The following is a 13,413-nucleotide window of genomic DNA, read 5'->3' on the forward strand; positions in this document are numbered from 1 at the left end:
ACAAAAGGAATCTAATTCATAAAGATACCCTTCTTTTTTGGAAATAGATTTTTCTGCAAAGCTCTCAGTATCTTTGTCAGTAAGCATCTTTGCATGTTTTCATCGCCACATGGGGTGTTCAATGTGAGAGCTCTTTCTGGAAGGCTGAAAGCCAAGTAGTTCTTAGGAAAAAATGGCTGCTTCATTGATTTCAGTGGTCACAGAAGATGACAGGGCCACACAAGAAGGAGCTGTTCTAGCCCGTGATCTCCAATCAATGATGCCAAGAAGGAAACAAATGATTGGAGATTCCATAGGCAGCAGAAGGGGTCAGGGTGCAATAGAGACGTTTGCGAATCAGCAAGATTTTGCTGGACTTAAGTTTTTCCTTCTTGCGACCAAATGACAAGGAATGACGGTAGTTGATACAACAGACCATGAGGCAACTCTACTTCGTTCTGTAGAGGGGATTGTAGTTATAGCTCACACTGTACTTAGACTTTTAAAAAGTGACGATGGCCACGATAAGAATAGTCATAGTGATGGGTTCGGTCCCCAGCTCCGAAAAAAAGAAAAAAAAAAGAATAGTCGTAGTGAGTCTGAGTGTATATGGAAAATTTAACAAATCTATTCTGAAGATAGTCATTGGCTGAACATGGTTACCACAGTCTAAAATCTCAGCACTTAGTGGGTAGAAGCAGGAGGATCAGAAGTCCAAAGTCACCTTCACCTAAACAGTGTGTTTGAGGTTACTATGTGCACAAAGAAACATGCCTCATGCCAACTATATCAGTCAAGTTATCTTCTGGTTTGTGTGAGAAGCTCTGCTGAGGGAGAGGGTGTGGAGAGAGGGTGTGGAGAGGGCAGGACTGTTGGTCATGTAGAACATGAAGAATTCGGGCAATCCAGCTGCAGAATTGGTGTTCGTGCCGCAAAGCAGTGAAGAGCCGAGCTGTAGCCCGTGGACGGCAAGGCTGAGCTGCATACTTCTCAGGTAGGCAGCACCATCCTTGCCTCCTTGACACTGCCGACCCCGAAATGAGGTCTCTGAGATCACCTCGTTCAGCTCCCTTATCTTACAAGTGAGGAAACCGAGGCACAGAGGCATCCTGACAGCTTAAGTGGGTGTCCTTGCTGGAGTCCTTGCTGGAGGCAGGACTTACATATATTTCCTCTGGTTCGGTGCCGGTGATGCCCTGACTGGCAGGCAGCTGTGCAGAAGCATTTGTGGAGCAGCGAAAGTAGAGGGAATGTCTATAGCAGTTTTAAAAGGCTGACGAAACCGCCTAGGGTGGGCTCGACTCTCACATGCTCTTCAAAAGAGACAGGACCATCACACGTAAGAACGACAGAAGAGGCTAAGAGCACAGGCTTAGCAATGCCTTTATTTCCAGTGACCAAACACCCTACTCGATTACTCACTTAGTCGGGGTGTTTTACCCCCCTCTGCTTTCCCAGCATTTGGAGACCCTCCTTGCTCCACCTCACTTTACATCTGGTTCGTGGCCATCCTTTTACTCAGGGTTGTTTTAGAACCTGTCCACCTGTTTCCCTCAGGTTCTAGGTTAAGGATATGAACAGTGCAATAGCAGTGTCACTTGCCTCGGTATCCTGGTGTTTGCCATGGGAACTGCAGGGAGAAACATGAGCAAACACAGGAGTCAGTTACCCAACGTCCCTACAGTGTGGGGCGTAGCCCCAGCATTTGCTGTAACGCACAGTAACTGCTTTAGCATAATGCATAGTTTTAACAGGACAGCTCTCTGTCCACTGGTGAGGAAACATAAGGCCATTTTCTCTGAGGTTAGCATCCAGAATGTGACATTAAGCTCTGGTCTTTTTTTGTTTGATTTCTACGTTCCTCTGTGATCACAGGTTTAGGGTGGAGGGGACCATGGAGAGCTGCCAGCATCCCCATCCCCTCAGAGTTGGGGAGCCCTTCCCACCACTTCTGTTAGTAGCTCAAACCCTTCTCTTTCTGTATCCTCAATGACTTACTTCTATCTTTGTGGAGCCGTGGTTCTCTATCTTCCTAATGCTGACCCTTTAATACAGTTTCTCATGCCTTGGTGACCCCCAACCGTAAATTTATTTTTATCACTACTTCGTGACTGCAATTTTACTACTATTATGAATTATAATACAAATATCTGTTTTCTAATGGGCTTAGGTGACCCCTATGAAAGGGTCATTTGACACCCAGAGGGGTCACGGACCACAGGTTGAGAACCACTGCTGTGGAAATGCTTATTTAATTTTCCTTTAAACCATAGCCATTTGAAAATCTGTCTTACATGGTGAACTCTGAGGGAATGGAATAGGTGGGCAGGAATTCTCTCCCACTCTTTGGTCTCTTGCAGCCCCTAACACAGAGCCTGCCCAACTCTATAAATATTTGAATGAGTGACAAGCTGTCAACAGTCTCCTGAGGTGGCCACAGTAGGACATCTGTGATCACTGTGTTCCCTGGGAGGGAGGAGAATGCAAACACAGGGTGACAAAGGTGACAAATGTCTTACTCTTCCTGCTTTCTTGTACCCTGTGTGACCAAAGCTGAACACCAGGCCTTCCTCTGGGACAGGAAAACTGAATGCTGTGAAGTGTCCATGTAGGAGAGGAAGCTTCTGGGACTGGAACCCACCTGGGAGACCTGCTTTATGAGGCATTACTAATCCTTATAAATTCTCTATCCACTTTCCCATAGGCACCCTGGGCATGGTCTGCAGACTGCTATGCAGACAATAGCTTACTGTGTGTCTCTGGCCTCTAGAGTGTGGTTGGCCTGTGGGAGGTCAGGCTGCAAATGCCAGAGTTACTCTAGGAGGGACCTTTAGCACTAGGGCTTAATGTGCCAATAACTCAGACCCTACACCTGTCAGCGGGATCTGTAGGAGGTGTGTTTTATAGTTTCTTCAAAGGTCTCCAGAGAGACTGAACCCAGCTGCTCACAGCACTAACCTACTGATAAAAACACCCTTTATCCACCCCACTCATGACTCGTTTTTCCCCCTCACTGTGCTTCCTGGGAGAGTGCCCAAACCAAGCATTTCCCTGAAATCTCCTGACTGCCACAGTCTGCTTTATAACATCAAACATCAGTGACAGAAGCAGGATGTTGGGGGAGGACTTCACTGTTGTCTCCTAGAAAACTATTAAAACCAGCACCGCCGATTTTCTTTCTTTTTCCCCTCTTCTATTTCAGTATGCAATGGGGTTTTGTTTCTTGTTTCTGGTTTTTTTTTCCCCCCTTTCTGGCAGTTCTATAAATAGTTTAATTTTTCAGTGGATGTGTGTTCTAACTCAGAAAACAGTGCTGATAGCAATTCTTAATTCTATAAAGAATGGTTGTTTCTCCTGAGAACAGCCAGTGCTGTTCTACCTCCCTTAAGGAAATGAACCATCTGTAGAAGGGGTCACACCACACTAAGAACAGAGTCAGTACACGGGGGCCTTCAGACACCAGAATGGATTTGTGCTTACGTACCCCACTTAACCTTTTAAACCTCCGCAGAGACCTTTTAAATTGAGAGAGACCTTATCGTCCTGGGCCAGGTTTGAGATGGAGTGTGTGGAGGTTGGGGACAGTTGAGATGAATGGGGATTGGGAAGGGAAAATAAGAGAACCCTCATTATGCCTGCTCGAGTGTTAATGAACTACCGCACAGCTCATAGAGCCCAGGGAAACTGCTGCCGCTGAGGAGAATTTATCATCATCTGAGAAGATTTGTAACAGGAGCGAGCGTGTGAATAACCTGGTTCCTGGTCCTCCAGGCATCCTGTGTGCTGAAGAGCTCCCTTAAGGATGCCACATTACATGGCTGCTTTGACAGACAATTAATAGGAGAGAGCAGTTAAAAATAATCAGGATCGCCGCTGCGCTCCGTTGGTAGGGTTTTCCTTTTGTCTTGTTCCTTCCAGGGGAGCTTTCTCCTGGCCTAGTATAAAACAACATACATGTGCCAACAACACCCAGTGTGGAAAGGGGACAGCAGGTCAAGGAAGTCCCTGCAGATGCCCTAAGGCACATCTGTTGGTGCCTTGCAGAATCAAGGAGGGAAATGTTCCTAGGTCACACAGGGAGAATCAGGGGCCATTGCAACCTCCAAACTCTGTCTTTATGAACACTCTGGCTAGTAGCTCGTGCCTCAGGTCTTTTAATGAGGAACGAGAAGATAGGAAGGGTGGGAGGGACACCTTTGTCAGGTGATGGGAGGCTGATTAATTACAATAAACCATTCTGCTATATTGTAGGGGACAGTTAAACCTTGTGTACAGCTCTTTAGAGTAAGAGTGATGATGTCCTTGCTTCCTTTGGCTCCTACCATGATCCATAGCTTCCATTGAGAGTAGCTTCATTGATTGTGACGGTTCGGTAAGAGTCCATGTAAAGACTGCACTAATGCTTGTCTTTGGCATACATACAATCTGTGTTGGTTCTCTGACTGAAATGTTTCAGCTTTGTAAGGATTTTTCTTGGGCCTATTCTGTACAAATACCAAGCCTATCCCAGTCTCTCAGGCTTTAAGTTTTGAGTAGTCTCCTTCTCCCAAGTATTCCTCTCCCAGCAATGCTCAATGAATGGCCACCTTTTCCGTCTTCCCCACTAAGTCTTTACTCTGCTTTGCCTCCTAGAATGCCTATGTCAACATCAACCGCATCATGTCTGTCGCATCCCGCCTCTCAGAGGCTGGCCATTATGCCTCCCAGCAAATCAAGCAGATCTCCACGCAGCTAGACCAGGAGTGGAAGAGCTTTGCTGCTGCCCTGGATGAACGCAGTACAATCCTGGCCATGTCTGCTGTGTTCCACCAGAAGGCAGAGCAGGTAAGAACACACATACACACTCTCCATAGAGACCCTAAAATCCCATTGAATAGGTTTGGTAATAAACCTTATTCTGTCCTACATATACAAGGAACATTGGTAACTTATGGCTATAGTTTTCATATAAACAGGAGAGGATTCAGAAAGTATTTGTTTTCTGCTTGTAAGTGATATGTGTGTGTGAGTGTGCATGGTATATGTGGTGTGTGTGTGGTGTGTGTGCGGTATGTGTGTGATATGTGTGGCATGTGTGTATGAATGTGTATGGTGTGTGTTTGTTGTGTGTGTATGTGATTTTTGTATGATATGTATGCATGTGTGAATATGTGTGTATATGTGTGTGTGGTATGTGTGAATGGTGTGTGTGGTATATGTGTGTGTGGTGTGTGTCAGTGTGTGTGTGAGTATGTGTGTGTGTATATGTATGTGTGGTATATGTGTGTATGTGAGTATGTGTGTATGTATGCATGTATGTGTATTATGTATATGTGTGGGTGATTAGTGTACTCTGAATAGAGACTAGAGGAATGAAAGAGTGTTGGTTCGAGTCCTGAGAACAGAGGAAACTGGTTTTATAGGAAGCATACGTTAGATACACGCTGTGGATAATGAGAAGTCAGTAAGAATTCAGTGGGCAGGAATATCTGTTGCGACCTGCAGTAGCTATAGCAGTCTGTTTTACAAAAAGGAACACTGAATCTTAAAGCACAGGACCTGTCCAAGAGCCTGTGGTATGTCAGGTACTGACTCAAACCAGTTCTGGAAAATGGCTTGTTAGTTTTTTTTTTTTCAGAAATTTTGTGAGTTAATTGTTCGACATTTCCATATGCCAAATTCCTCACCTATTAGAATCTGTTCTTGAGGTTAGATTTGTGTGTTCTGTGATGGGGATCCTGTAGGGTTGCACACTCCTGACCATCTCTTTCCAATTCACACTCTGTGATGTTGCAGTTGATAGATTAAAATGTTAAAAATGTGAGAGTGTAATACCCCAGAAGTTGTCAGAGCAGGTCTTGAAGAGCTACTCTTAGAATCTTAAGAAAATGGAAGGGCGTAGGTTTTAAAATGCACTCTTCAAATGTATTTTGTCTATAACTGTCACAGTGTGAGTAGCATCTGAAGTCCAGGAATGTCTTTTCAGTATTCACACTCACACACATCACTGAGGGGCAAGCTTTGGTCTTACTCCCTAATGTAATGTAAGCAAAACGATCACAGTGTTGTGTTGGAACAATGTGAGCTTGTCTCTTACTACCAACCGTACATCGACTACAGATACAAGAGTTTCTCAAAAGTACCCATAAGAGTAGATTTGCTATATGAAACTACAAAGCAGAGAATTGTATAAGTTATCCTTTTGTAAACTGTAAGTTACAGTCTTTATATTAATAAAATATATGTGTTCGTATGTATGAATATATATATACCCATACATATATCCATATATGTACTAATCATTAAACACTTTCTTAGACCCACTGATAAAAATCATACAATCTCTAGGCTGTCGAGGCTTCAAACCAGATGTGTCTGGCTTTGGCTCTTGAACGTTAAACACCTCTGGCCTTCTAAGTTTTGTTCATGGTGTTCTGTTTAGGTAACTTGCAGGTAACAGTTCCAGAAACATGGTCATATCTTAAATCCCTCCCCCAACCTCTAACATGTAAGGCCACAGCATGGGCTCACTGAAGCAGTCTAGACTTTGAGGCCCGACATAAGGGTTTTGTACCCTGCCTTCCTCTTTCAGAATGTCAACCCCACCATTCCGAGCCCCTTTCCTTTTCTCCCCTGTGAGTCTGATTATCATATTCACAGGGCTGTTGGGAGGAGATGGACTGTGATAGATGGGCCATGTAAGCTGTCCAGTGTGCTTACACCTGATAGGCTTTACTACCATGGGTATTTGCTGCACACTGAACAGCATCTTTTTTTTTCCAAACTGTATTTGTTTCCATAAGTAACTGTCACACACTCTAAAATAAACACTTGCTATGAATCAAATGATGGCCCTAAACTCTGCAAGGTAGCTAGCTACCTCTCAAACACAGTAAGTAGCGGCTGGTGCCTTCGTAGGGTCCCAAGAACATTGGTGTTCAGATTGTCCTGTCTTCAGCTCTCTCACTTGCTCATTTTATTCTGGGCTTATCTAGTTAGCAAGGAAGATTCAGTCCTTGCTGGTGTCTCTGGCTTCCTGGCTTTAGGCTGCGACCTGCTATAGACTCCGATGAGAGAAACAGGGAAATCCCCCTATCCCCAGATGGCACAAGAATGCCAAGTGTCCCCCAGGTTCCTCTGTGAATGGGCAGAACAATAACCCAGTAGGAAGCTTCCCAGTAAGTCCCATCTGACAGTGGACTGCAACTGGCATTGCCTCTGGAATTGCCGGGAGACGTCTAAAGACAGAATGTAAAACCAAGGGTAGCAGCCGACAGGCCAGGGGCTAAGAGCAGACAGACACCAGGATGAGCCATCGCATATCTGCAGAAGAAAACACGGGGCCAGAACTGAGATGAAATGGAGAAGTTAAGGCGATTTGTTTTCTGACTTGAATAGGTTCGGGTCAACACCAAGTTTATTTTGTATCTACTTTAGTGCATTTCCCTCGGGGTTTACAAGTCCTTCAGAGAAGTCGTAAACCATGCTTCCCTTTAGTTGGGGAGGAAAAAAAAAAAAGAGAAAAGATTCAAAACTATCTTTTAAGCATTTATTTAGTCAGCTCTTTATTGTCCTCCTATGGGCTGTTCTAGGCAATGAGATTAAAAAGGTATTTAGGCAATTAATTTAAATGGAGCCGTGCACTCAGGCGAGGGAATCACAGACAGTACATTCTAGACTGTTGGGCGAAGAATTATTTGCATTTTGAAGGTGTATTTTTCTACCTAATAAATCTGAGTGGTTTGAGAACGCTCACCTTTTGTGCGGGGGCGGGGGGAGCCATAGTTTTCTACAGTTGTTAATTTTAATTTTTAAACAATTTTATGTCTGCCAAAGTCTGTCTATATACCACATCCCAGGGGCCACTGTCACTGTAGGAGCCACGAGGTCTGCCCTACCACATTCTGAATGTCCAGCCCTCAGGAGCAGGGCTTCAGTCTGTATACCTTGTAGGAGGGGTCTCTGCAAGATCCTGGGGGTGTTAGTGCTCTCTTGGGGGTGTTCTGTGCCTTTTCCCACAATTCCCTGTTCACAGGATGCACAGGCTGGCAAACTCTCATTGCATTTCATCCCGCCCCTCTCATATGCCCAAATGTGCAAGGAGTGCTCATTATCATCAGGCTACAGTGGACTGTGTTGGTGCCTGTTCTTTGCAGGTTTTACAGGGAATGCCCTGTTGAGCATCTAGGAGCCTGGCCCTGTCATGTTCTTTGCAGAAACTATACTCCCCAAACCTCTCCCTGGCTGAACTTTCTAATAGGGGTTAGTCCAGCCTTCTGAAGGTCTTCCTGAAATCCTAAAATTTCTCATCGCTGTTGCCAATGTGTCTGACCCTTGCTCCTCTTCAGTTTACTTATTCTCCATCCAGTGAGTCCCTTGCTCACTCGCCTGGCTTCTCTTTCCAGTTCCTGTCAGGAGTGGATGCCTGGTGTAAGATGTGCAGTGAAGGCGGCCTTCCTTCTGAGATGCAGGACCTGGAGCTGGCAATCCACCATCACCAGTCCTTGTATGAGCAGGTGACCCAGGCCTACACAGAGGTAAGGACGAGAGGGACAGCCACAGGTCTGTGTAATGTAGGGTGAGGGGTCTAGAGATCAGCCGTGCATCCTGTGGCGTAACCTGAGTTGAATTTTAAGACAAGAAAGCTTTCTTCTTTTGTGTCTTTAGGAACTTTGACCCGCGAGCTGTGGAGCCTCTAACCAGGGGCTGATCTGGTTTGAGTTTTACCAGACCCTCCCTGCTACATACAGCTCCTTTTCTCCTCAGGCCTCCCTTGTCTCCTTTCTCTCATGTCCCTTCACATGTACCCAGACGCCTCCTCAGCTTGTGTGAAGAGTGAACTTCCCCCTGAGGGAGGAAGGGTGTGAGGAAGCAATGCCAACCTAAGCTCTCCTTCCTGTTGGTAAAAGAACGTGTAACCACGAGCACTTACCCCTATTTTAAAAAAAAAAAAAAAAAAAAAGCAGCTCATTGAACAATCCTCGTTTTCTTCCTAGAAGATCCAGGGGAAGTCCTATAGTGTGCAGGAGTAGGGCTGACACTGGTGCAGAAGGCAAACTGAAAGGCCATTCCTTTGAAAGAACGATACCGAAAGGAGGAGATGCTGAAGGGTGAAAACAGGCATTTTGTGGGGCACTCCCTCCCAGGTGAAAGGCAATAGCCATACGTACAGATGTGTGCAAATACACATGTTTGCTGACTGGAATGGATTCCAAGGAGAACTGGTTGAAGGGAGGTGATGAGAGAGTTCAGAAGCCAGATGAAGAGAGGGGCTGAACCTAGTTACAGCTGGTATCCCTCCTCTGGGGCAAGGTCAGTGAGAAGTGTTCATCACCGTGGCTCCCAGACTGCCTGCCTCTGGTCCCTCTCAGGCGGCCTTTAAAGATGCAGGGCATAATGAAATGTCCAGAATTGGGGATTATCACATACAAATGTGATCACTGTTGCTCCGGGTGAGTTTGCATGGTCAAAGGAAAGGCTTTGCCACGGTGAAGACGGTTCGCATCTTTGGCTCTCTTGCTGTTGGCTGTGTGACCCCCATCAAGTAGCTTTAGTATGCCGAGCTTCTGTGAAGTGAAACTTCTGAGTTGTGTCAAGGGATGTGAGGATAGCATGTGCCACGTGTCTGACAGCGGTGTAGGCACAACAGGGAGAGTCTTGTCCCATGTAGGAAGCACACCGGGTACTTCTGAACTAAATCACATCCCAGCAGCTCTGATCCAAATGGCCCCCCAGGCTTTGTCTTACAACAGCACTGTGGCCCACAGATCTCTAAATTTACTTCTTTGAAAAGTACAAAAGTGGAGAGCAGATGAGGTCCATGCCTATACACCATCTACTCATATCCAGGAGGTACAGGGGACATTGACAGACAGACGGATGGACTGTTTCTCGCCATCTTCTCATGGGTCTGGGAGGTTCCTCTCAGCCTCTACAGATGTGGAGACTGAGACATGGAGAAGGAGCTTATGTCGATTTGAATTTCTAGGACTTGGCCAGTCTTCATCACCTGCCTCTGAGCATAGCATTGAGACACAGTATTTGTTTGGAGTCCCCCATGGAGAACTGCCCTAGCTTCAGCACAAGGGTATCACTGTTTGGATCTATGGAGGGTCTCACCTCTGTGTTAGCTGCCCTCCTTCACCAGGGCACTGAGGAGTTAGAAGGAGAGGGTGGAACCAGTGGGGGTTGGGGGGTGTTTTAGCCTAATTCTAGCACCTCAATTCTTTTAACCCCAACAAATGTTTGACCTCTCCCATAAGAAGAGTGTAGCTGCTTCCGTGTCCTGGAGTTTTAACATAAGACCGAGGAGAGGAACGGGGAGGCTGGGAATGGCTCCTGGTTCATCACACACAAAGCTAGGAGAACACACCTCTATATCACTTTTATCCAGTAAGGAAAAAAAAAGGCCATCTCAATCCCACACCCGATCCAACTCTGATTCTAACCCAGTTAACCCGGACTGGTAAAATCTGTGAGGTTGCCAGTATCCTCTGTGTCAAGAGGCAGAGGCACACATTCCATGGGAACTCTGCCAGGCACTGCAGGGCCAGTGGCGTTGGTCCCACGGTGCCACCCCTCAGAGTGAGCAGTGCTTCTAATTGTGGCAGAGTTCCAGGGACAGGAATGACTGGGATGCAGCCCCCACTGCCACCAGCACTGCAGGTGACGTTGGAGGAGAGCCCAGGAACATGAATGGTGTGTCCAAAATCTGAAGGTCCCTACCATACCCTGCATAGTCTAGAAAGATGCATTTCAAGAAAAGCAGAGGGAGAGGAAAGGGTAAAAGAACGGGTAATAATCAAACAATGAAAGTGAAAATAAATGAAGAAGAAGGGGAACAGGAGAGCGGGTAGAGATGAAAATAAGGTGGTAGGTAGGGTTATGTGCTGGGCCCTGTGCACACCACGTATGCTAACTCCTTCAATACTCACTGCCACTCTGTGAAGTGTGTACCCTCATCACTACCCCTTTACAGACAAGGGCACTGAGGACCAGTGTCCTTGTCAATACGTCTAGAAGCTTGGGGCCTAGCAGAGAAAGCTGAGGAAGAGAAAGCATGAGAGATTTAGGGTGGTAACATGTGCCTTTCTATCTGACATGGAGTTCTGCCAGCTGACGTAGTCAGGGTCATTCAAAATGCTCAGCAAACATCTACTGTGTGCAGACACTGCCATGGACAATGGGGAAAGGACTGAGAACAAGGCAGACAGCATACTTGGAGATGGGAGAGAGGAGTTCACGTACAGCTGACTAGTGATCCTATAGCTCTTCCCTTCCTCCATCCCCAATGCTCCACTCTTCTGTGGGCTGTAGACATTGTGGCTGGCACACTCCTTGGCTGTGATGAACCCGTGAGGACCGTGTGTATCAGGTGTCATTAGGAACCCCTGGGGTTCCTCTCCCCTCTCTCAGACCCTGCCTGCTCCTGTTTTCCCTTGCCCAGCAGGGCTCTTGATCTGACCTCCCTCATTCCCTGCAGGTCAGCCAGGATGGGAAAGCACTCCTGGATGTCCTGCAGCGTCCCCTGAGCCCTGGGAACTCCGAGTCCCTCACAGCCACAGCCAACTACTCCAAGGCGGTACACCAGGTGCTGGATGTGGTACATGAGGTGCTACACCACCAGCGGCGGCTCGAGAGCATCTGGCAGCACCGTAAAGTGCGGCTTCACCAGCGGCTGCAGCTGTGCGTCTTCCAGCAGGATGTGCAGCAGGTAACAGGCTCTATGCCCCACATCCCGTCCTCCTCCGTCTCAGGGTGCTGACAGCTCGACCCCGACCCGGTTATCAGGCTCAAGGGGGTTTACATTGGTAAAGGGGGCACTGCCCCTGAGCCCTCCGCTCTTCCTCCACCCACTGTGGGAGAGGAAAGCAGGACAAACCACTGGCCTTGTTAATGGTGTGCTTCTTGCTAGGCAGTTCTAAATAGTGTCAAATAGGTCAACCTCAGTAGCAACTCCTTGTAGTCGGGTAGCATGTGTCTTCTTCGCACTAGACAACTCTAGTTGCGGGCTCCTCTGAACACTTCTGGAGAGGGGCTCTATGGAAGGTGACCTCATGTCTTGATGGGGGATGAGGTGTACTAACGGAGTAGGGGTGGGTGTTAGCATAGTTTTTGGCTTTTTTTACTGGGACCTTATATCTACCTGCCTTCCAACCTTTACTCCACCCTAATCCCTTCTAACCCCCACAACAGTAGGTAGGGGAGAAAGGTTAGAGGGAAAGGGGGGCACAGACCTCTTTAGACTACTTCCTGCGGACTAGGAGCATTGGATCCCTTGGGGGCAAGTCCGTCTCCATGGCCAGGACAGCTCCAACCAGCAATCCAGCAATAGCAAATGCAGCAGCAAGGGGAACAGCAGCTGCCAGAGGCCTTCTCAGGGGCATTTATGTCCTCTCCAGAGCCCCCAGAATTAAACTGTCTGCAGCTGGCAAAAATCACAAACCCCAAGAGCACGAGACAATCACAGCGGCTGTGGACGAACTGAAGCGTCTCCATATTCCACACCTGGGATTAAAACAAAAACGTATTCACATAATGTAACCGGGTTTTAAAAGAAACCAAAATTCTCACTCGCTACCAGTGGGGCAGCATACTGGGGCCACTAGATTATTGATCAATGAAGCTGTGCTTTGACAACCGATTTAAAGCAAGGGCTGTCAATCGCTGTACATCTCACGGTCAGAGGTCACTTCCGGCTTTGTCTGTCTTCTCTGTGTTATTGTGCTAGTCTCCACTCATTCGTCGCTCTAGTAATAGTAAGATGATTCTTTCTGGCTGTAACAATATAGCCACGCCACCAATGCCCGCCCACTCAGAGGAAATTGCCCATTCTTTCCCCCTTACGTTTTCTGTTTTGGACTCTGGGGACCCTGGGAGCTTTGCCCAGAGGATCATACACTGAGAAGGAAAGCTGAGTAGAATCTGGACTCAAGATCAAGGCCAAGGTCATCTCCCTCTGCCTTTACTGGAGAGGCAGGGTGAGACACTCGGATGCAAATATTTTTGTCAGGCTCCATGGCCATGGCTGCTGAGGAATTTTGGTATCTGACCCAGGAGATGTCAGTTAACGTTCCTTCCATTCTCCTATGCTGTTGGGTGAGTCTAGTCAAGAAAGAGAAAGAGAGAGTGAGAGCCTGGGCACACGTCTTCACAGCTCCTGTTGACAAGAGTCTTCACAAGGTGCCCAAGGTGGACAGGCAGGATAGGGACGATGCTGACCACTGTTACACATCCTGGGAGCCAGAGGGGGGTTGGCATGAGTGCACAGGCCTCAGGCTTCCTCTTCCTTCTTGGGATCCCCTAACTCCTCTTTGGCACCCCCTTCCTGACTGACATATGATGGAGTCATCAGAAAGATACCTCAGTCTCCAAGGGGTGAGCACGGCTGATATGCCAATCGGCTCTGAGACCTGGGGCTGGCAGGAAAGGAGAAGCAGAGGAGTTAGCTGCCTG

The 13,413-nt window shown here is 47.2% G+C and overlaps 1 protein-coding gene across 35 annotated transcripts in view; it reads left to right on the forward strand.

Annotated features, from left to right (window-relative positions):
- Kalrn (kalirin, RhoGEF kinase) overlaps positions 1-13,413 on the forward strand; it is a 605,866-nt gene that overhangs the window by 255,325 nt on the left and 337,128 nt on the right. For all 35 annotated transcript variants that reach the window (XM_039088642.2, XM_039088658.2, XM_039088661.2 and 32 more), the window contains 3 exon segments: positions 4,612-4,803; positions 8,364-8,495; positions 11,441-11,671. In XM_039088642.2, the coding sequence (XP_038944570.1) occupies positions 4,612-4,803; positions 8,364-8,495; positions 11,441-11,671 (555 nt within the window).

This window comes from Rattus norvegicus, chromosome 11 (genome assembly GCF_036323735.1).
Source record: "Rattus norvegicus strain BN/NHsdMcwi chromosome 11, GRCr8, whole genome shotgun sequence".
Classification (NCBI taxonomy): domain Eukaryota; kingdom Metazoa; phylum Chordata; class Mammalia; order Rodentia; family Muridae; genus Rattus; species Rattus norvegicus.